Genomic DNA, 24,935 nt, shown 5'->3' on the forward strand with positions numbered 1-24,935 from the left:
GACCCAGACGCCCATCAGGCTGAGGAAGAATCCAGAAGAGGAGGCCTGTGACGGCCCAAAGTTTACAGGCATCATTGGTCATTCAATGAGCTGACGGACACCATATGCCGCAGAAGACTCCGTCTCAGGACAGAGACAGTGCGGCACCTGTGCCATGTCCCCATGGGCTTGGCACCAATGGAGGAGGACACCCGCTCCCGATGGCCGCGAAGGTCACCACAGCCGTGAACCTTTATGCCTCTGGTTAATTCCAGGGCTCGAGCTGCGACCTGTGTGACATTTCGCAATCTACAGCCGACAGGTACATCTGGGAGATTACAGGTGCTCTGTATGCCTGGGCATCAGATTTTCTCACCTTTGAGCTGGGCCAGAACCACCAAGATGCCCCCCCGGGTTGCAGGATTCTCTGCCATCGCCAGGATGCCCCAGGTCCAGGGGGCCATCGATGTCACGCATTTCGCTCTTGTGTGCACCGGGGCATCAGGGAGTGCCCTATATTAACGGGAAGGGGTTCCACTCCCTGAATATTCAGATTATGTGCGACCACCACCTCTGGATCATGCACAAGCGTGCCCGCTACCCAGGCAGCATGCATGACAGCTTCATCCTGGGACACCCGGAGATCCCTGGCATCATCGAGGACCCCTCCAGGATGACGGGTTGGCTCTTGGGGACAAGGGATGCCCGCCACGGTCATGGTTGATGATGCTGGTGCGGATGCCTGAGACCGAGGCGGAGAGCCATTATACTGAAACTCATGCTGCCTTCTGTGCTGTCATTGAGCAGTGCCTCAGGCTGCGCAAGACACTGTTCCATGGCCATGACCGCTCTGGAGGTGCCTTGCAGCACATCCCACAGCGGGCCTCCAGCATTCTGGTGGCCTGCTGTGTCCTCCACAACAGGGCACAGCAGGTTGTGGACATGCTGCAGGAAGAGGAGGGCTGACATGCTGCCTCGTCTGAGGAAGAGGCAGTCCAGGTGGGGCTGGAGGACGAGCTCGAAGAGGAGCCAGAGGGTGGAAGACAGCCGGCGTCAAAGGCCCGACATGCCCGCAGGACCATGAAGGCCCTCATCATCTCCAGATTCGCACAGGACGAAGCTATGTCCATCCCCCCCATTTCCCTCCTTCCTCCGCCCCACAACCCCCAATCATCCCTTGGTCTCCTTGGTGATGAGCCCTGGGTTGCCCTCTGTTGCTTCCTCCTCCCTTACCATAGTGTCCCAGGGGGGACTCCATGGGATGGAGGGGCAGTTGTTGCTAGCTCCAGAGGCCTCGGAGTCATCTGGCTCTGCCAGTACTGAAGGCTCCCCGTTGTCTGCACCATGATGTTTCTGCCCTCGGCGATGGTCCTCAGTGACTATGGCCACTGGAGTGCACCATATCTTAGGCACTACCACTCAAGATGCGGATGTTGTGCTCCAGGCTTTCCTGGTCGCCACCCTAGCATTGTTGGCCATGGTGCTACGCATTGTCGGCACCATCTCCTGTGTCCAAAGCCTTTGGGACTCCTCCAATTGGCTAAGCAGTCACTGAAATATCACTGACATCCCTTCCTGTATGTCATTCCTCTGATCTATCATCTGCATCAGCTCTGGGAGAACCTTGTCCAGAGCCTCAGCGTCTGACTGGGGTCCAGCTGAGTCCTGGAATCCAGTATACCTCTGACTACTGTCTCCCTGGATGTTATTGCCTCCACCTGATGTGCATCAACAACTGTGGTGCTCACGAGTATGTACCGCGTACCTGGCGGGTGGTGTTCTCACATGTAATAGTGGTACCCATGTCGATGATCTGGCGCGTCTTGTAGAGGTTGCTATGACAGGGTGCGATTCGGCCAACGTTGTCTACCTCATGCACTACAGGAAAAGATGTCCCAAGGTGTGGTACTCTGGCGGGACCATGCAGACGCTGCGACAACGGACGAATGGACATCGCGCGACAATCAGCAGGCAGGAATGTTCCCTTCCATTTGGGGACACTTCAGCAGTCAAGGGCATTCAGCCTCTGATCTTTGGGTAAGCGTTCTCCAAGGCGGCCTTCAGGATGCAGGACAATGCAGAAAACTGATAGCCAAGTTTCTCACACATGAGTACGGCCTCAACCGGACCTAGGATTCATGCCGCATTACATTCACCCCCCCCCACCATCTGGCCTGGGCTTACAAAATCCTACCAACTGTCCTGGCTTGAGACAATTCACACCTCTTTCACCTGTGATTATCCCTCTCTCCAGTTGCACCGTCTGGACCTGTAAAGACTTAATTACCTGCAAAGACTGACATTCAAATTATCATCTTGCATCATTGAATTTGTCTATATATGTGGTTGTGGAACCTACCTCTTCATTCACCTGAGGATGGAGCTGGGCTCCAAAAGCTAGTGATTCGAAACAAACCTGTTGGACTTTAACCTGGTGTTGTAAGACTTCTTACTGTGCCCCCCCCCCCCCCCCCACCAGCCCAATGCCGGCATCTCCACATCATAAGAGATAGGAAGCAGAGAGTGGGAATAAATGGGACATTTTCAAGTTGGCAGGTAGTGAATAATTGTTGTGGGCCAGGGTTTCGAGGACCCCAAAGTGGATCATGGAGTTTATCTGACCCACAACCTTTAATAGATTGTGGTATGGGGAGCACACGGCCCACTCTACAGGTGTGGTAGAGCAGAAATGGAAAAGTATTTTTAAAAGCAAAACAATGTTTATTCTATGAACTCAAGTTAACCTTTTTAAAACATACAGTGAACATCTTAGCAACCATCAATTCAAATACAATCCCCAAAGAATACAACACTAAGTAATCCTTAATAACTTCTCAAACAACACCCAGAAGACAAAAGAAACACCTTTTAACAGAAGCACATTAGGTTTACATACACTACTGAGAACATTTATAATTTTGAATTCACCAAATGATCAAGAGATCGTCTTTTCATGGTAGAGAGATCAACAGTACACCTGCTCTGTCTGGCTTCAGCTCCAACACTGAAAACGAAACCAAAGCACACCCTGCAGCAAACAGCCTAAAACGTAAGTAAAACGCTGACAGACAGTCCAGCTCCACCCACACTCTGACATCACTGCAGTAATAGGAGCAGCCAAACATTTCTTAAAACAACATTCTCATGACACCTCCCCCCCAAGATAAAAAAACTTCAAGATGGTTTCATTTTGCACCTTTTCACTATCCTTTAAGAAATGCACACAGTAAATATACTTTTTTGTTTCAAAAAACAACACACGCAAACAGGTCTAATAATATAGTCCATTTTTATTTCTTCCTCCAAGTGAAATCCTTGACAGTCTCTTTGAACAAGAAGGTCTCTGCACGATCCGTTACTTTAGTTCAATCTGAGTCCCTTGTAATTCTCCAACACAGGAGCATTGGTTATCACAGCTTTCAGGCAGTCAAATGCCTGTTGAAACTCTGCTGTCCACTGAAATTTTTGACATTTCTTCAGAAATTCCATCAGTAGAGCAATCACGCTACAAAACCTTTGCACAAATGTTCGATCAAATCCACTCATGCCAAGAAATTGCATTATTGCCCTTCGTCTTGAGGGTATCGGAAACTCCTCAAGGAAAGTGACTTGGGCTTTTCCAAATTCAATTTTGGCTAGGTTTATCACCAAACCCGCCTCCTCAAGTCGATCGAATAACTCCATCAGATGTTTCAAATGTTCTGTCCATGTCTGGCTGAAAATTACTAGATCGGCAATGTATAACCGCACAATTGGGTAATCCTGAAACAATTTTGTTAGTTAACCATTGAAATATGGCTGGTGCGTTTTTAATGCCAAATGGCATACCTTTGAATTGGTATATACCATCTGGAGTCACAAAAGCTGAAATCTCCTTCGCCCTTTCGGATAAAGGTACCTGCCAGTAACCTTTAAGTAAATCCAGTTTGGAAATAAAGCTGATTGTCCCACTTTCTCAATGTAATCCTCCAAACGTGGGATAGGATAAGAGTCCGTTCTTGTAACCGCATTCACTTTTCTATAGTCCACACACAACCGTTGGGTACCGTCTGGTTTGGTACCATCACTATGGGTGAGTCCCTGCGCGTCCTCGGCATAGATACCGCAACCTGTTATGCGCTTCCCATCCAAGACTGTGGAAGATCCATCCACATAGATCTTTATGGGCTCTCACGTGTCTGTGTGCTGGGGGCTCTGGGTTAAACTACCTATCTTTCTGGGGGGTGTTTTAGCGATAAAGGGGCCTGTGTTGTGTGGTGAGATAATTTCGCATTCATGGGGGGTTCCGGGGTACTGTAAGTTGTCGGCTAAAAAGGTGTGCGTCTTTGTCCTTTGAACAGTGATGTCCCATCCCTGCAAGAGAAGGGTCCATCTAGCTGCTCTAATCTGGCTTACTGTACCGTCCTTGAGTCGTCCGTCCAGTAAAAGTTGGGTGGGGGTGTGTTCGGTGAGAATTGTAATGGGGTTCAGTCCGGTAATATATGAAAAATACTGCACTGCCCAAAATACTGTGAGCAGGTGCCTCTCACAGGCTCCAAATCCCTGCTCCACAGCATCTAAAATTCTGGAGGCGTAAGCTACGGGCCTTAACTGGTCGTGCCGTTCCTGGAGGAGCACGGCCGAAAGGGTGCGGTCTGTGGTCGTTACCTCTATGGCCTAAGGGGAAAGCGGGTCTGGAACTTGTAGTGCGGGGGCTGCTATGAATGCCTGTTTTAAAGAGCCCACAGCATCCGTATGCTGCGGAAGCCATTCCCAGGGGGCTCCCTTCTTTAGGAGGTCTGGGAGGGGCGCTGCTTTGCTGGCGAAACCGTCAATGTGGTTTCGGCAGTAGCCAACCAGTCCTAAAAACGACCGGAGGGCTGAAACGTTCTGGGGAAGGGGCAATTTAGCAATCGAGTCAATCCTTTTATGCTCGATCTCGCGTTTACCATGTGTGATAATTGTTCCCAAATATATCACCTTTTCTTCCAAAATCTGGGCCTTTTTGGGGTTGACTTTACAACCGATTGAGTGTAAGAGTTCCAGGAGTTCGGACAGAAGCTCAATGTGCTCTTCCTTGGTGTCTGTCTGCAGTAGTAGGTCGTCTACATACTGAACCAGACATTCGGGGCGAGAGAATTTGGCTAAACCATTTGCCAGCTGTCGGTGGAAAATGGAGGGGGAGTTGTGGAATCCTTGTGGCAGGCATGTCCACGTGTACTGCTGTGCTTTAAAGGTGAAGGCAAATTTGTACTGGCACGCCTTTGCCAATGGAATGGGCCAGAATCCATTACTGACATCCAAAACCGTAAAGGATCGGGAATTGAGTCCCTGCTTGAGCATGGTCTCGGGATTTGTTGCTACTGTGGGGAGCTGCTGCGGGGGTGATTTTGTTGAGTTCCCGGTAATCGATGGTCAGTCGCCATGATCCATTGGGCTTTCTCACTGGCCAAATCGGGGCATTATTAGTGGAGGCTACTGATCTAAGTACGCCCTGCTCTAATAAGCCTTCTATTACCTTGGAGATTTCTCCCTCTGCCTCTTGGAGAAATCCATATTGTTTTTGGAGTCTCGGGTCAGGTCCTGTTATTTGTACGGAGCCAGTCATCCGTCCACAGTCGTGCTTGTGGGTCGCGTATGCTGCCCTGTTCTTTTGCAGAACTGCCCTAACCTGCTTGTCCGTACTAAGCGTGGTCGGGTTGAACCAAAATTTGCCTACTGCGCTAATTTTGTTTGCGCACTCTCCTATGTTGAGAGTTGCGGGGGCTCTGGCAGATTTTGCCATCTTCCAGACACACTGGTTGACTGGATCAAATGAAAGATTATGGGAATTCATGAAATCGATTCCCAGAATGTGTTCTGCTGTGTGGGGCAGGTCAACTAAAACTATGGGGTGCTTGGTGGTGATGGTGCCGATTTGAATTGGTACAGGGGCTGTGATGTGTCCCTGCTGTGAGTGGCCTGTAAAGCCGCTGAGGGTGATAGTGGCTGCAGTGGGCCACGTGTCTTTTTGAAACAGGGTGGAGGAATTTATTGTGGTGCGGGACCCTCCTGTGTCCCAGAGAAATTCGATGGGCTGTCCCCGAATTTTCGCTGCAACTACCGCTCGTCCGGACCTATCCCAAAGGGTGTCGCAGACCCAACTGGGGGAGCCTGTACACCGTCAGTCCGTTCCGGTCAAGTCCGTCTGATCTGAACGGGCGCTAACGCTATGAATGGGCTCTGTCTTTTTCTTCCTCAGAGTGCCCGTCTGCTGGGCGCTCTGTGGCTTTCTAGGGGCATTGCACTCTCTTGCGAAGTGTCCCAACTGTCCGCAGTTGTAACACTCCTGTGACTTGGGTGGGGGGCTGTTCTTTCCCTCATTCACCCCTGCGGGGTTCTGGTGTGTTTTTACTGCCTGCATATCTGCTCCGGCCTGCTTTTCCTCGGGATTCTTGACTGCGGGTTTACTTTGTATCGATTGCTCCCAAGCGCGGGACAATCTTTTCACTACCCACTTCTCGTTATGGGCCTCCTCTGAGGGATCATAACTCGCGCAAGCTTTCTGTCCTGTTTCTGTGGCATGGGAGATAAGGGTGCGGGTCCATTTGGCCATGTTGTCTGGGGACAAATGGGCACGGTCTAAATCTCCAAAGACTGCTGCAAAGTGGATCCACAGACGTCCAGCAAACGCTGTGGGGTGCTCGGATTTCTTTTGCCTACATTTGTTGAGGCCATCTACGGTGTCACCCCGGTTATACCCGATCGCATCCAGGATCGCGGTATGCATTTCTGCAAGGGTGTCTCCTCCTACATTCTGTGCGTCGGGAAGGACTGCTGCTACTGAAGGGTCTAAACTTAAAACTGTGAGCTTTACATGCTCTCGCTCATCCAGGCCGTACATGGTCGCCTGATGTTTTACTGTGGCAAAGAAGTGGTGGGGGTCTGAGGTGGGGAGGAACGGTTTGATCTTCTCGCACGCGTCCCGTAATTGGGTCACTGTAAAGGGGGTGGAGTATAGAAATTCCACATCGTCAGTTGTGGCTGTGCGGTGGGTGGTGACTGGGTTCATTGGAGCTTGAACTATTTGCTCTGTGGGGGGTTGGGGCGCTTTCCTCTTTTGTGGCTTTCCCTGCGCACATGTTCCCTGAACATATCTCTGCGCTGTCTCATTCAATTCTTCCCAATCAGGGCCGTCTTCCTGATCTAATTTCGCTCCAAAGGTTTCCTGGAAGCCTTTCTGAACTGAAAGCAGCGATTGCAGCTCTACAATCTGCTTCCGGCACTTTGCGTGATCTAGCGTGCTTTGTCTTTGGTGGCAGCATGGAGTGCTCTTAATGCTGCCTTTAGATCGCTGCACTGTCTCTGCAACGCTTCTACCTGCTTTTCTGTTTCTTCACGTACCAGGACTGCACGTTGCGTGTCCTGATAGGCCTTTTCGTATTGAGACTGGAAGCTGCTTAAGTGCGCCAGACAAGACTGGTGTGCCCTTTTGGCATCCTCCACCTCGCCATCTTTTGCTGCCAACTTCCTTCTCAATTCCAAATTCTCCTTTTCTACCTCGCTTACATCGACCTTACTCATTCGATGTATGCCCTCAACCTCTTTCCGGAGCGTCCTAACGACCTCCCCTGTGCCTCGCAATTGTGCCAAGCAGGACACGATTGCCATCGGCTTGCGAGCTTTCCCTCAGCTCTTTTTGTGGATCTCGCTCAGGTTCTCCCACCAAGTATGTCCTATACTCCCGGGACCTGATTCCTCGTTGTCACAGAATTCATTCCAAAGGGGCCATCCTTTCCCTTTGAGATATTTCCTGATCTCTTCCTCCCAAATGGGACATTGTCCCACTCTACTGCTGCTGGTCGCTGCGACCGCAAATTCCTCTGGGTTCATTAGGCACTGCATTGCCATCTTTCCTATCCGAATGCTGCTCTTCAAATTTGGGACAGGGGTATTAAGGCGGTGCTGTAAATACGGGTACAGCTTTCGCTACTTTCTGAAATACAAACTTCCGACCGTTTTGTCGCAACAAAAATCTATCAGTTTTACCTTATCGCCCTGTTAGTTACGCATGCATACACACACTTTCGAATTATGAGTATTGATCAGAACTGCTTGAACACTTGTGGTTTTCTGTTTCCAATTGGATCTCTAGTTCAAATTCTGGGTTCTCCCGGAGTGGTTTTCCACTTCTAGAACCGGTCCCGCCAGGATGTCGCCAAATAATGTTGCTGATTTTCTCCTTGGTTCAATTGCTCTGTTTTATTACCTTTGCTCTCGAGTCGGCAGGTATGCGACGAGGTTCAAGTCCGAGTAATGATCAATAACCCAATACACCGATTAGTAAGATTTAAATCAAAGCACATTTATTATACACAGTAATCGCTACTCATGCACAAATTCTACGTCTAAGCTACTTCTACAACTAACAGGCCTTAACTTTGGACTGGCCCACCAGGTCAGGGGAACAAATGGCCTTTCGTTCGGGTTCTGAGTCTGCGGGATTCGAAGTTGGTACGGATTGGTAGCTAGGAGCACCTATCTTGTAACGAGTGTTGAATTAAGACTTACTGGTTTCGGTGATCACTGGAGTCACTGCACCGGTCACGGTCAATGTTGGTTCGTGTTGCTGGGTGACCCGGGCAGGAAGAAGAGAGTGAAGGGGAGCTGCTGAAGAGAGCGATTTGGACTTGGGGCTTAACTCTTATAGTCCTCAGGGGCTTCCCGCCTTTCGGGGTGGACCCCGTACCTGGTCCCAAGTGATTGGACTTTGTCCCAATCGCTTGGTTCGATTTTCTCCAATACTGGAGCGGTTCCCTGATCGATGGGCGGTCTTGAGGTGCTCGTTCACCTCTCTTGTGTTCGCTCCTGCTGGCGCCGAGGAGTCTGGCTTTGCTTTGTGTGTCAAAAATGTTACTTATTGTCCCCGGGGATTGCTCATCAGTATGCAGATAGCTGCTACTTTGTTATGCTGATGGCCGCTGGTATCGATGTTATCTGGTTTTTGCAGAGGTAAATACACAGCAAACCTGCAGCCGCTGGGTTCTGTCTTGTTGGCTGACTTTCCCATCAGCCTTTGCCGTTCGCCATTTTAAATCGGGAGTTGGCCACTTTCGGTGGCTACACTTTGTTAACCTGTGCCAATTCTAAAGGGTTAAGTCTATATTGATGTTGTTTGATTGGAACAGCATTTCCCACATCTACATCATGTATAGCCATTTTAGTACTTCCCAATTTATCTCCACAAATATGCCCATGTGATATCAATAACTCTTTTCAGGTCAATCCGTTTTTCCTCTGGAAGGGAAATCACCAATTTATCCCGATTTTTAAGAACATCCTCGTTTTCCAATTTAATTTGAGGTATGTCAAATTCACAGTCATCTGGATTTGGTTTGTCACTTTGAGTTAGAATCATTAAAACCTCCTTTTTCTCACCTTCCCTTTCAAAGTACCTTTTAAGCATATTCACCTGACATACTCGGTGAGTCTTCCTTCTATCTGGTGTTTTTACCACATAATTCACGTCACTTAATTTCCTTTCAATCTGATATGGTCCACAAAACCTTGCTTTTAAAGGTTCACCTCTCACTGGTAACAATTCTAAAACTTTATCTCCACTGGCAAAACTACGAACTTTGGATTTCTTGTCCGCTATCCGTTTCATCACATTTTGTGCAACTTTGAAATGTTGTCTCGCCAATTCACCTGCTCTATTTAATCGTTCCCTAAAATTTGACACGTAATCCAATAATGTAATTTCTGATTTCTCACTCAGCAGTTTTTCCTTAATCAATTTAAGTGGTCCTCTTACCTCATGACCAAAAATTAGTTCAAAAGGACTAAATTTGGTTGACTCATTAGGTGCATCCCTAATTGCAAACAGTACGAATGGAATTCCTTTCTCTCAATCCTCTGGATAATCGTGACAATAAGCCCTCAACATTGTCTTTAATGTCTGATGCCACCTTTCTAACGTTCCCTGTGATTCTGGATGGTACGCAGTTGATATAAATTGTTTTATTGCTAAACTATCCATAGTTTATCCATTCTTTGAATAACCTTGAGGTAAAATTTGATCCTTGATCCTATTGTATTTCTGTGGGTAGTCCATATCTAGTAAAGAATTTAAGTAACTCCTCCACAATCTTTTTAGCTGTAATACTGCGTACTGGAATGGCCTCTGGAAACCTAGTAGACACATCCATTATAGTAAAAAGATATTGATTCCCACTTTTAGTTTTAGGAAGCGGTCCTATGTAATCAATTAGAACCCTTGTAAAAGGTTCCTCAAATGCTGGAATGGGTATTCAGGGCACTGGTTTTATCACTGCTTGAGGTTTCTCTATCACTTTACATGTGTGACATGATTGACAAAATTTAACGACACCTTTATGTAGTCCAGGCCAATAAAAATGTTTTTTGATTTTAGCTTGAGTTTTCCTTATTCCCAAATGACTCCCACTAGTACCTCATGTGTAACTCGCAACACCTCCTTTCTATACCCTACCCTACTTGATGAACGTCTGCCCACTTTTCATTCGCCTGCATAAGTAAAGTTCTCCATTTTCTCATCAAGACATCACTTTTACGGTAATAACACTCTGGTATACACTCAGATTCCTCTTCCGTGTATGCTTTATGATACATCCGTTTTATTTCTACATCTTTCTGTTGTAACTCCGCCAATTTTCCAGAAGTAAAAATATCCGCTTCATCCTCCACCTGTTCTTGTTCTTTTCCAACCATCTGATCAAAAATTGTTTCTGATAATTGCACTTCAACTTCATCTTCACTCTTTGATGTCTCCTCTAGTCTTAACCTGTGACTTTGCGACCTTGTTACTCCACAATCTGGAAAAATCCCAGGATATTCGTCCTTCAACACTTCAGTTGTCTGATTTTGCACTGGCTTATCAGCCACAGTAGGCATCACTCCCACCTGCGATCCAGCTATATCATTATGCAAGGTGAACTGTATTCCTGGACAAGATACTTTCTCTATTACTCCTACTACCACTTCACCACTCTTCACTGGACTTTCCAACCTTACCTTATATAATGGAACTCTACTCCTCTCACCCTGAATTCCACATATTACCACCTTTTCTGGCAACATTCTTCCCAAACTACATAACTCCTCGTCTCTTACCATTAAAGATTGACTAGCTCTTAAAATTGTGACTTCTTTACCTGCTGCTCCTGATACACATGAGTAAACTTTACCCACACAAGTAAATACTTTAAAGAGATCTGGCACCTTCTTATTAATCAACTCTTGATCAGGCTGTCCAATCTTTTGCACCTCCTTCACTTCACTTGGGCTTTCCTTTACCACTTTAACAAACCCCACTGTCTTATCCTGTTTTACCACATCAGCCTTCCCAGTGCTTTTCTTCAACCACCAACACTGTGACTTTACACGGCATAGTTTATTACAGTGAAAACATTTGAAACTTTTCATTTCTTTTCCACCCTCCTGGATTTCTTTTTTAATCATAGATACACTCTCCTTATTATCTCCCATCAGATCACCTTTGCCTCTACCACTTGAGCATTTCTCATGTCCCCAGTTTCTATCCCTCACAGGCTGAAACAGATGTCGGAAACCAAGCTTTGATTTATGAACTAATTCATATTCATCTGCCATTTCCGCTGTTAATCTCGCAGTTTTAACCTTCTGTTCTTCCACATGAGTTCTCACTACATCCGTAATTGAATTTTTAAACTCCTCGAAAAGCATACTTTCTCTGAGAGCTTCATACGTTGGTCTATTTTCAAAGCCCTTATCCACCTATCAAAATTATTCTGTTTGAGCCTTTCAAACTCCATGTAAGTTTGACCAAATTCTTTCCTTAAATTTCTAAACCTTTGTCTGTCAGCTTCAGGCACTAGTTCATATCCACCTGAGTTGGATTTTTTCACCTCCTCATAGGTCCCAGATACCTCCTCCGATAGTGATGCAAACATTTCACTAGCTCTACCTACCAGCTTAGTTTTAATCAGCAATACCCACATGTCCTGTGGCCATTTCATTTGTTTAGCCACCTTCTCAAATGAAATGAAAAAGGCTTCTACCTCCTTCTTATCAAACCTTGGCAATGCTTGAACATATTTAAATAGATTCCCACCAAGCCTTCGACTTTGACGCTCTGTCTCACTATCCTCATCACTATTATCCAACTGTACATTTCCCTTTACGTCTGCCAATTTTAACTGGCTGTCATGTTTCATGGCCATTTTCTGAAGTTCAAATTCTCTCTCTTTATCTTTTTCCCTGATCTGTATCTCCCTTTCTCTTTCTTTTTGTTCTGCTCGGGCTATTCTTTCTTTTCTCCTTTCTTCACTCTCCTTTTCTTTTTCCACTCTCTCTCTTTCTTTTTTGTCTCTCTCTCTCTTTCTTTTTCCTCTCTATCTCTTTCTCTCTTTCTTTTTCTTCTCTCTCGTATTCAAGCTGCTTTAATTCTTTCTCATGTTCCATTTGTTTAATTTGTAACTGGATTTTTGCCATTTCCAATGAGTCAAACTGTATCTCAGGCAACTTTAAATGCCACCACCATAATTACCTCATCTTTTCGCATTTTGTCCGGTAATGTTAACTGCAATGTTTTTGCCAAATCTAACAGTCTGCTTTTAGTCTCTGTCCGTAAGGTACTGCGTGTGACCGTCTCCACCCCCAAAAACTTCAGAACCTCAGAGTGTCCACAACACACTCCCCTCTTAAACTAGAATACCTCACCTGAAAAGCAACCACAATATGTTCACCCCTCACTGTCTTTAAGTTCACTAAGCCAATCCAATAGATAGACTTTTATTCCGGACGAGCCCCCAATTTGTCATGGGCCAGGGTTTTGAGAACCCCAAAGTGTATCATGGCGTTCACCTGACCCACAACCTTTAATAGATTATGGTATGGGGAGAACACGGCCCACTCTACAGGTGTGGTAGAGCAGAAATGGAAAAGTATATTTTAAAGCAAAACAATGTTTATTCTATGAACTCAAGTTAACCTTTATAAAACATACAGTGAACATCTTAGCAACCATCAATTCAAATGCAACCCCCAAAGAATACAACACTAAGTAATCCTTAATAACTTTCCAAACAACATCCAGAAGACAAAAGAAACACCTTTTAACAGAAGCACATTAGGTTTACATTCACTACTGAGAACATTTATAATTCTGGATTCACCAAATGATCAAGAGATAGTCTTTTCATGGCAGAGAGATCAACAGTACACCTGCTCTGTCTGGCTTCAGCTCCAACACTGAAAACAAAACTAAAATACACCCTGCAGCAAACAGCCTAAAACAAAAGTAAAAAGCTGACGGACAACCCAGCTTCACCCACACTCTGACATCACTGTAGTAATATGAGCAGCCAAACATATCTTAAAGCGACATTCTCATGACATAATGAAGTACCATAAGTGTCAGTGCTGGGCCTCAGCTATTTACAATCTATATTAATGACTTAGATGAAAAGGCATAATGGGCGCAATCTATTGGCCTCAACGCGCCCGACTCGGGATGCGACGAGGCCGGTAAATCACGCAAATCTTATTGGCCTCGTCATGCCTCACGAGATCTCGCGAGGCATTGTGGTCCAGATCCCGTCCATTGAGGTCGGGATCCAGATTTGCATATTCAAGTGAGTAGTTTGTCTCACTTGAACATGTCTATGCTGGACCAACCAGCACCCAGGATTGAACGGCCTCACCTCGGAGACCCCAAATGGGCGGCCTTTAGTACTGGTTTCCACAAACGTGAACCAGGCATTATGGAACTTCGAGGTCTCACAGGCAATTGGGAGCCCCTAGTTGGTCATGCTCTGAGCTGGGTGGTACCCTGGCACCCCTAATTCCACCCAGGCACCGTGGCACTGCCAGTCCAGCACTCTGGCTTCTTAATGGAATCTTAAAGAACTGTTCCTGCACTGGCGAGGGGAATTCATTTAGGAACTGAGCCAAAGTGTGGCCTGGCGGGGCGTTCCCCGGTGAAGCCCAGAAATGAAGCAGTGTCCTGTTTAATAGCAGGGTCGTTCTCGACGCTGCCAGTACCGGAAAACACCCAGCTAAACGCGCCTAACACAGCACTGTTTCATTTCCGTTAAATCGCGGCCAATATATCCAAGTTTGTTGATGATACCAAATTAGGTGGAAAGATGAGCTCTGGAGAGGTCACAGAGACTGCAAAGCGGCATGGACAGGTTAAGTGAGTGGGAAACAAGATGGCAGGTGGAGTATAACATAGGGAAGTGTGAAGCTATTTACTTTAGTCAAAAAATTGAAGAGGTGAATATTTTTAAAAGGTGAGAAACCTTTAAGTCTGGATGTTCAGCACGACTTGCTGAGCAGGGAATGCAGAAAGTCAACATACAGGTGAAGCAAGCAATTAGGAAGGCAAAGGGCATGTTGGCCTTTATTGCAAGGAGATGGGAGTACAGGAATGGAGAAGGCTTGTTAGAACTGGACAGTTACATAAACTATTATCCAAAATAAGCTGAAAAAATAAGTATTTGCAATCTGTATCACTTTTGCTGATCAGAAATCTAACTTTTTTGCCCTTTTCACTGTGTTGATAACTATTGGTGGGATTTCCCAGCCTGAGTTGACTTTTTGACTGTTCTCCAAATTTTCCCGTCCTGCCTGCGACGATGCCCGTGGAGGACCGCAAAATCCTGGTTCAGGAAAATTGATTATGTTCAGATATAGATTCTCATGGGCTGCTTTTGTCTCAAATTGATGATGTCATGACCTCTAAAGAACAGAGAATACGATTGATGTCTAGCTGATCCAACTGCATACATTGATAATAAAAGTTATCCATGTGTACTATGATGTATTTTGCAGATGTGTGAGTGGGTTAAAGCTGAAATTTAAAGGTTGACCTCTTTATCCTGTGCTTACAGTTCATGCGTGGGAGCTCGAGACCCTTACTGTGGTTGGGACTTGGTTTTAAAGAAATGTACAACGTTAGAAGAGAGCATGAGTATGTTCCAGTGGGAGCAGGAAATCACTTTGTGCCCAGTGAGTATGTTCAATCACAAAATTTCCTTATCCTTATACAGCATGTGCAAATACACTGAATAAAGAAGCAGCACAGTGAGGCCATCTGATTGTATCTGGTGATACACATTTTTAAAATAAAAAATTGAGTAAGCCTCGTATTGACCAAAGTGTCTGTGCTGGGTGGGGTGGGGGTGGGTTGATGGAATGGAGGTTTCCAAGTTTGTCAGCTGGTGTCAGTATGATTATGAACTGAAGGGAAAACTGAAGTTGGGTAAGAGATTTGCAGTGGAAAACCAGGCACGAGGGGTGGAATGTTGTCTGATTGGCTGTTCCCGATGGCAGAACCGCTCTTTGGCTTTTTCCTCTTTACCATGCGATTACAATTGAAATGTAAAGTGCGAGTGGTGTGCATGGGAAGTCACGTACGATTCTGTGGCAGGGGAAGCTTTTCCGTGGTGAAATCCACTCTCAGCTGACAATGCTGCAGCTACAGGCCGGCTAGAAAAAAGTCTCCTGGTTAAACAATGAGGCTCTCCATCACGGCCGCAACTTTTCTGTCCCAATCCATTGTTATTAACGTAAGACTTGAGAGCACAAAGGTGGAACATGGGTGTTCTTTATATTTAAACTTCACTTGTAAATCTCACACATTTATTCATGTGTGCATCATTGTTATTTGTTAAGCTAGCGTATTCAGAGAGCTAAATGTTTTGGCATGCCTCGTGGTTGCACACACAGGTAACTACAGGAGAATTACGGATCCATCCCTTATTGTTGAAGAAACAATGCTGTGTTTTCTTTGTTCACTCTTTGTTGAATGTTCATATTAGTGTCCAGTGTTGTTGGACATGGCTCAGCTTGCAGGCTCACCTGGACCACCCTTCTATGCATTGTAAAATACATTGTCTAAGTTCATCTCAGTGGGGATAATCTCCCCCCCCCCCCCCCGTGCCCCCCTTTGTGGGAGGCATGAAAGCTCTGGACCTGCCTCCGAACAAAATCCCGTACCTGCAGGTAACTGAACCCATTCCCACCCGGCAACGTAAACTCCTCCTCTAGCTCCTCCAAACTTGGGAAGCCCTCCTCAATAAAAAGATCTCCAAATCTCTCAATCCCTGCCCGCTGCCACCTCCTAAAACCCCCGTCCAACCCCCACCGGAGCGAACCGGTGCTTGTCACAGATCGGTGACCACACTGACGCCCCCTCCAGTTCCAGGTGCTGCCTCCATTGCCCCCACACCCTTAGGGCTGCCACTACCACCGGGCTTGAGGACTACCGAACTGGCGAGAACGGCAGAGGTGCCGTCAACAAAGCCCTCACACTTCAATCCTTTGTGCCCCAGCTCCACCCTCTGTCCTCCCTTGGACACCGCTGGCTCTATCTCTGCATCTCAACTCCCGTCCGGAAATCAGGATTTTGCATCCCACTTAATTAAATCACTCTGTGCACCACCTTTCCCACTCTTGTGGGCTCAATAAAATTCTCTTTCCCCCCCAAAAGGGAGCCATGGTTCCATTAACAACTAATAGTAACTTGGTGACATTGTATTGATGGCTAAATAATGTTCTCGTCTGCTTTGATAGGCACTTTGAAGGAAACATCCCATAGTTGATAGCCCTCCGTTCAAAAATCCTTTTCTCTTGGCATTTCCACTGAGAAGCCTCTTGGTTCCGCATTGATCCACCAGTGGAAATGACCTTTCGGTCTTTACCTCAGAGAAATGCCAAGTTATCCCTCATCCTCCCACTGGTTGTTCCTCCCTTGGTGTCACTCCCACCTACCATCTTGCTGCAGCTCCCATCCCTGCAGGAGATACTGAGCCCCATGTCTACCTATTTTACAGTGTCACTCCCTTTCACCTGCCCTTGTTCAATCTTTAGTCTCCCTCTGTGCCCCTGTAACTTTCAACAGGAAATATGCTTAGGTCATTTATAACCCAGGAATGTACAGAGCACAGCTCCCTCAACTTAGCCCCAACAATATGTTTCATCTCCAACCTCAGCAAAACACTCCGCTGTGCAACTTTTTCCATTACCCACAACAGTCCCCTCGCTGCCGCCTCTCTGAAGGAGATTGGCACAATTAATGGCAAATTAGGAGCAGATTTATGTTTTGTGGTTACACACCAGAGGAACTAGTTTTAGCGTTCCTAATTCATTGTATTTTAAAATAAAAATTGGGCAGCATAACAGTGTTCATCGCAACTTGAACCTACCCAGATAGACATAAGTCAGCACTGTTTCCGAAGCATGTTGCTGAAGGAAATTATTTTGTTAACCGTGAGAGTAGAACATATTTGAGACGAGATATTAATTGTCATATTACAGAATCACCAAATTGCCACAACACAGAAGGTGGCCATTTGGCCTATTGTGTCTTTACTGGCTCTCTGATTGAGAAACTCACCTATTGCCATTCCCCTGCCTTTTCCCCATAACCCTTCACATTCACCCTTTTCAGGTATCAGTCTAATTACCCTTTGAATGCTTCAACTCAGCCTGCCTCCATCATATTCTCTGGCCACGCATTCCAGATCATAACCACTCACTGTGTGGAAATGTTTCCCCTCATGCCGCCATTGCTTCTTTTACCAATTGCCATAAATCTGTGCCCTCTGATGCTTGATCCTTTCATGATTGAGAACATCCCCTATCTACCTCATCAGACCCCTCATGATTTTGAACCCCTCTATCAAATCTCCTCTCAGCCTTCTCTTCTCCAAGCAAAACAGGCCCAACTTCTCCAATCTATCTTTTTAACTGAAATTCTTCATCCTGGAACCATTCTCGTGAATTTTTTCTGCACCCTCTCCAATGGCTTCACACCTTTCCAAAAGAGTGGTGTCCAGAACTGGATGCAATACTCCGAATCAATGTTGTATATAAGCTTAAGCTTGCCTTGTACTCTAACGTAAAGTCGCCATCGTCCCAGATAACCATAGGCTGTTTTCTTCTTCGAGGGGGAGAGCTGACTGGTGGTGATTTAACCTGAGGATCACCACACCTCAGGGGAGGGGCGAGGTTGAGAAGACGGGTCCTTCATGAATAACCTCAGTTGGTATGGGAATTGAACCCACATTATTGGCGTCGTTCTGCGGCATGAACCAGCTGTCCAGCCAACTAAAGGGAAATTTAGCATGACCAATATGCCTAATCTGCAGATCTGACTGTGGAAGGAAACCGGGAGCACCCGGAGGAAACCCACGCAGAACATACAAACTCTACACACCCAGGGCGCGATTCTCCGAGGCTGCGACGGTTGGGAGAATTGGCGGCCGCGCCATTATATCGCGCGACGCCGGTCCGATGCCGTCCCGCCATTCTCCCAACCGGCGAGAACGGCCCCGTCGAGTTCTGCGCGGCGCCAGTCGGAGAATCACCTGAGACACTCACAACGGCGATTCTCCGGTACCCCGCTACTCTCCGGCACAGATGGGCATAGCGGCGTCTCCTACACGACAGGTTCCCGCCGGCGCCATCCACACCTGGGGCGTCATTCTCCGACCCCTCGCCGGGTCGGAGAATGGCCGTTGGCCGCCGTGAATCCCGCCCCCGCCGAAGTCTCCGCTCCCGGAGATTGGGCGGGGGCGGGAATCCGGCCGCGCCGGTTGGCGGGACCCCCCGCTGGATTCTCCGGCCCGGATGGGCCGAAGTCCCGCCCAGGAATTGCCTGTCCCGCCGGCGTAAATCAAACCTGGTATTTACCAGGCGGTGTGGGCGGGCTCCGGGGTCCTGGGGGGGGGCGCGGGGCGATCTGACCCCGGGGGGTGCCCCCACGGTGGCCTGGCCCGCGATCGGGGCCCACCGATCCGCGGGCGGGCCTGTGCCGTGGGGGCACTCTTTCCCTTCCGCCTCCGCCACGGTCTCCACCATGGCGGAGGCGGAAGAGACTCTCCCCACTGCGCATGCGCGGGAAACTGACAGCGGCCGCTGACGCTCCCGCGCATGCGCTGGGAAACTGACAGCGGCCGCTGACGCTCCCGCGCATGCGCCGCATTTCCGCGCCAGCTGGCGGGGCAACAAACGCCATTTCCGCCAGCTGGCGGGGCGGAAATCCCTCCGGCGTCGGCCTAGCCCCTCAATGTTGGGGCTAGGCCGCCAAAGATGCGGAGACTTCCGCACCTTTTTGCCGGCGCGATGCCCGTCTGATTGGCGCCGGCTTTGGCGCCAGTCGGCGGGCATCCCGCCGTTGGGGGAGAATTTCGCCCCTGGTCTCTGCCGGCGGGAACTGTGTGGGAACATTGGGGGGGGGGTGGCGGCCTGTGGGGGAGGGGGAGTGGCGGGAGGGGGTTCCTTCACCAGGGGGGGGGGCCTCCGATAGGGTCTGGCCTGCAATCAGGGCCCACCGATCGGTGGGCCGACCTCTCTAAAGGAGGATCTCCTTTCCTCCGCCGCCCCACAAGGTCCATCCGCCATCTTGCGGGGCGGCCTCGGGGAGAACGGCAACCGCGCATGCACGGGTTGGCGCCGGCCAGCTCGCGGATGCGCGGGTGACTTCATTTACGTGACACCGGCCGCGTCATTTACACAGCAACGCTTTTTACGCGGCGCCAAGGCCCAGTGCGCGTATAATACGCGACCCCGCTCCTAGCCCCCCGGGGGCGGGAGAATAGGGGGCTGGGAGCGGGCTCCGACACCGGAGTGAAACACTCCGGTTTTCACTCCGGCGTTGGGACTTTGTCTCCCTTTGGGAGAATCGCGCCCACAGTCTCCCAATATCAGAATTGAACCCGGGTCCCTGGCGCTATGAGGCAGCAGTGCTAACTACTGTGGGTATTGCTGCTGTCCATTTTATTCCAGGAGCTGGCTTTCCTTGATTAACCTGCATTTATCAGTGGCAAGTTACAAATTATTGTTCCTAGAAGATTCCCCACCACCGAAGTTAAACTAACTAACCTCTCCTTGCTGGGTTTAGCTTTACATTTTTTTGAACAAGGGTGTAACATTTGCAATTCTCCAGTCCTCTGGAGTTTAAGGAAAACTGAAACATTATGGCTGGTGCCTCCACAATGCTCACTCTCACTTCCTTCAGTATCCTTGGATGCATCGTATCTGGTCTTGGTGCGTTATCAACTTTTCAGTACAGCTGACCTATCCAATACCTCCTCATTAGCAATTTTAAATACTTCTAATGTATTAATTATCTCATTGTTCACCATTGCCTGGGCAGCATCTTCCTCCTTGGTAAAGACAGATGTATAGTATTCATTTAATACCTCAGCCATACTCCCCATCTCCATGCATAAACTCCTATTTTGTTCCCTAATGGCCCACTCAGTTTTTTCACCCTTTTACTATTTATATGCCTATAAAAGGCTTTGGGGTTTATGTTTGCTGCCAGTCTCTTTTCATATTCTCTCTTTGCTTCTCTCATTTATTTTTTTTACTTCCCCTCTGAACTGTCTGCATTCAGCTTGGTTCTGCATTGTACTATCCACCTGCTTCCTGTCATAACCATAAGTTTTGTTCTTTATCTTAATCTCTATTTATTTTGCTATCCAGGGAGCTCTGAATTTGTTTCCCCTACCTTTCCCTTTCAAGGGAAAATACTTTGACTATGTCCGATCTATCTCTCATATGAAGAAGGTTACTGTTTTCCCTGCCAACTTTTGATTCCAGTTTATTTGGCCCGGACCCATTCTTACCCAATTGAAGTTGGCTTCCTCCTGTTAATTATTCTCACTCTGGACTGCGCTTTGTCTTTTTCTTGATACAGAACAGAATCCCATGGAGCATTGTAGCAAACAAGCTGGTTACATGAGAGGAAATTCTAATAAACTTATTCAAGTCACTGTCACAGTGCAGTTGAATCTCAGTGCTTGTTTTCACAAAAAGTGTCATTACATAGTTTATTGTGTTGTGAAATAGTTGTTTTGGCCAATCAGGCTAATTTTATAACGCTCTGTTGCCAGTTCAGAACCTCCCTGTATGGAGGCATGGGTTGCAAAATCAGACATTTGTCATCCCGATAAAGGTGCTTCACATTTTGTGACTACATCTTTTCAAATGTCCTTTGAGACCATCATCACCACATTATCAAAGGCTACTTGAAGAGAGAGATGGAAAACTTTCATATTATAATAAACTTTATTGTCACAAGTAGACTTACTGCAATGAAGTTACTGTGAAAACAGCTCGTCTTTCGGTACTGGTGGGAGGAAACCGGAGCACCCGGAGGAAACCCATGCAGACACCGGGGGAATGTGCAGACTCCACACAGACCGTGACCCAAGTCGGGAATCGAATGTGGGACCCTGTGAAGCAATAGTGCTAACCACTGTGCTACCATGCTGCCCTTTATCACCTATGTTGTATGCACTACATTGATCAAAGCCATTTCAAAAGGGTTTTAAATGCCTGTAGAATTTTACGTCTCAAAAAATTGGTCCCTGAAATCTGCACTGTTAATGTATTTTTGTATTTGCATATTTGTTAGCTTTGGAGATAATTTTCAGTTCTCCCCTCTCGTTCGACTTAATGGTAAAGGATGGCAAAGAAAATAAGCAGAATTATCAGATGACAGTCTGGGTGGATTGGCCTTTATAAAAGTACTAAATATACTAAGTAGAATAGAAAGATAATCAAAAGCAAAGATAGAAAGAGATGGGAACTTAGAGATGTTTCAGATGTTTCAACTGGGGAACCCATGAGCAGGAAATGAGGTTGGGGATAAGGCTTCAACATTGCAATACTGGTGCTCTGGCCTGATGTTTCTAGGACCACAAGGGACTGGATTCTCCGATTCTGTGGCTATGTCCCCACGGCGGCGTGGGAACGGTGGTGTTTTATGCCGTTCTGCTGGGGGCTAGCATGCCGACAGCGTAAAGCACCCGGCTCTAGTTGCCGATATGCCCAGGAGAATTGCCAGGTCCATGGTCCTGCTTGCGCATGGCGACGGCCTACAGTGGCCGCTCCGAGCAACATGGTGGCGGCCGCTCACGGACCCAGCCCGCGAAATAGTCCCCCCCTTCAGGCACAGTGCCCGCAGCGCCTGATAAAGACCCCCCTGCCTGCAGATCGGCCCTCCCCCGACTGTGACGGCTCTGGACTGCGTCCGCAGCCGCCACGCCGAGTTCCCGACGGATGAGACCACACGTGTCCCACGCCGTCGGGAACTCGGCCGGTCGGGGGCGGAGCATCCGGGGCGGTCCTCAGGCAATGTCCTGAGTCCGTCGATACGTGGCACAGCGTACTCTGCGAGTATGCCGCTTTGAAGGGGCGGACCATCAGCAAAGCGGCACCGCCTACGATTTTGTCGGGAACTTTGATTCTCCGGCTGATTACTGAACCCAATTTCGGCGTCGGCGACCAGAGAATCCAGCCTTAGGTCTGTGAACACAGTTCCCCACACTCAGTACAAGATGTTTAAAAATAAGTTTTGGAATAATGTCTGGAAGTCAAGGATTTCAATGTCTGGAATTGTCTTCTGGTCAAATAGTAGGATTATGGTAATTACATTATTTTTAATAAGTTAGAGTCCCCAATTATTTTGTTTTCCAATTAAGGAGCAATTTAGCATGGCCAATCCATCTACCCTGCACATCTCTGGCTTGTGGGGGTGAGACCCACGCAGACACGGGGAAAATGTGCAAACTCCACTTGGACAGTGACCCGGGGCCAGGATCGAACCCGGGTCCTTGGCGCCATGAGGCAGCAGTGCTAACCACTGCACCACCGTGCTGCCCGGCGATAACATATTGAGTAGAAAGATGAGTAAGATGCTTTGCCTCTCCTGTACTTCGTGACCTTTGAGCCAAATGCAGGTATTAGTCAGGTACAGGATTGGTGAGGTTAACCTGACTTCTCCATTCATTTCAATGGAGATCTTATTCAATAAACAAGGCCTAAAGTGCATAGGAGGGTTTGATTGGAATTAGCAAGCAGGGTTTGTGGTATGATTCCTAATACATGCCTTTTTGTTGGGTGTGTCTGTCCCAATGGTATACAGGCCGCGCTGCAGTAGAATGCTCCCTTGATCCAATATCCAATATCCATAAAAATATTCGCAAATAATAGGAAACTAGCTACCTCATGACATTCAACTCCAGCTGCTTGCCCTGCTGCAACTCGAGAGGGACAGATCATAGAGCCATAGATGTTTACAGTTTGGAAACAGGCCGTTCAGCCCAGTTTGTCCATGCCGCCCAGTTTCTATCGCTAAGCTAGTCCCACTATACCCACCCTGCCATGTAAAATATGTACTCACCATGGATCGCCAGCTTCTGAAGTTGCAGACTCTGTGCACCTCTCCAGTGATCCTCTCAGTAGTTCCAATGAGTTGTACATAACTGCCAACTTTAAAATCAGTGCCAAGTGTTCCTTTTTTAATGCATCCTGGAAGTCTGTGGCAGGTCTGGAGTTCAATCTTGTGAACGGATGAGTAAGTGAGCTATGTGAAGACAATTCAGCTGATTTGCGTACCGACTTATCTTGCCAGTTGCAGTAATGGAGATGAATACTGCAAGCAACGACTGAGTTGGGTACCTGGAGAGAGACAGAGCAATCGGCATTGCTCAATCATTTGGGGACTCTTGACGTTCCATTAATTTCCATTGTAGAACAGCAATCCTTCCCATGTGACTGAAAATTGAAGTTATCTGGGAAGAATTCTCCGATGAGGAAAATCTATGCCTTGGATTTTGCAGCAGTAATGATAGCGCATCTGTCAGTATTCACTGTCATTACTCCTCTGAAAATGACAGCAACTCGAGAAGGCTGCATCTGTGCAGTTAAATATGGAAATCGGGAAGTTGCTGTCAGTGATTCCCCACTTCTCAGGGGAGTGCAGTGTTGAAATATCCTCAGACTGCAATCAGTGAGAAACCATTGAACTGGCAAGAATGTCGGCTTTTCTGCTATTAGTCTTGCTGTAAAATGCTTCGGAAAAGTAGCGTCTTGTTGAATAAGCTGTAACTGGGTTTTTAATGGCATGTTTGATTATGTCACTATTGCTGGATGCCTGGAGATCCCTTTGACTTGCCACCTGATTCAAATCAACATCAGGATCCAGGAAATCCACACCACTGGGATTGCTAGATCTTTTCACAGACAGCTTTCTTCCAAGTCAGTGTTACTTTGCTGCTGATTGCAACATCCAGGCCTACAGCCTTACCAAGAGGACTTTTAATCCATAGACCCCACCAATGGCAGCACGGTAGCATTGTGGATAGCACAACTGCTTCACAGCTCCAGGGTCCCAGGTTCGATTCCGGCTTGGGTCACTGTCTGTGCGGAGTCTGCACATCCTCCCCGTGTCTGTGCGGGTTTCCTCCGGGTGCTCCGGTTTCCTCCCACAGTCCAAAGATGTGCAGGTTAGGTGGATTGGCCATGATAAATTGCCCTTAGTGTCCAAAATTGCCCTTAGTGTTGGGTGGGGTTACTGGGTTATGGGGATAGGGTGGAGGTGTTGACCTTGGGTAGGGTGCTCTTTCCAAGAGCCGGTGCAGACTCGATGGGCTGAATGGCCTCCTTCTGCACTGTAAATTCTATGAAAACTGAAAATAATGGATGTTTTGTTGATTTTCTCCATAGAGCTGACTTAACCTTGCCTGCTCTAGTCCACACCTTTCTCCTTGGTTACTCTTGAGACAATTAATTTGGAGGATACCATTTGCCCTTTCTTCCACTGAACAGTTATATTTCAGAAGTGTCCTGAAACAAAACTCCATCATTGGTGAATGGGTAAATAACATACCTTGCACGATGTCACCAGCATTTCTGGAGAAGTTGAAAATAAGGAATTATGGCTTGGAAAAATCAATCATTTAAAGTAATTTTTGGAATAACCTTTTCTAACCAGCAAAGTGTGATTTGAGTGGTCTGCTCTTCCGTCACATAGATTGTATTTTAGAAATGTATGGATTCAGTCCAGATCTTCTGCAGATTGTGCTGCTTTGGAATTATACAGCGCAATGGTAATGATCATCACTGATCTGAATGCAGTTGATGTGCAAACAGGAGCTTATTGATTTCAAAATATGAAATAG

General features: G+C 47.4%; 1 protein-coding gene across 3 annotated transcripts in view; it reads left to right on the forward strand.

Moving 5' to 3' along the window:
- Nucleotides 1-24,935, forward strand: part of sema5a (sema domain, seven thrombospondin repeats (type 1 and type 1-like), transmembrane domain (TM) and short cytoplasmic domain, (semaphorin) 5A) — a 325,621-nt gene that overhangs the window by 235,671 nt on the left and 65,015 nt on the right. For all 3 annotated transcript variants that reach the window (XM_072508980.1, XM_072508979.1, XM_072508981.1), the window contains one exon: nucleotides 14,850-14,967. In XM_072508980.1, coding sequence (XP_072365081.1) covers nucleotides 14,850-14,967 — 118 coding nt within the window. The remainder of the gene's footprint in view (nucleotides 1-14,849; nucleotides 14,968-24,935) is intronic.

Source organism: Scyliorhinus torazame, chromosome 6 (genome assembly GCF_047496885.1).
Source record: "Scyliorhinus torazame isolate Kashiwa2021f chromosome 6, sScyTor2.1, whole genome shotgun sequence".
NCBI classification, from domain to species: domain Eukaryota; kingdom Metazoa; phylum Chordata; class Chondrichthyes; order Carcharhiniformes; family Scyliorhinidae; genus Scyliorhinus; species Scyliorhinus torazame.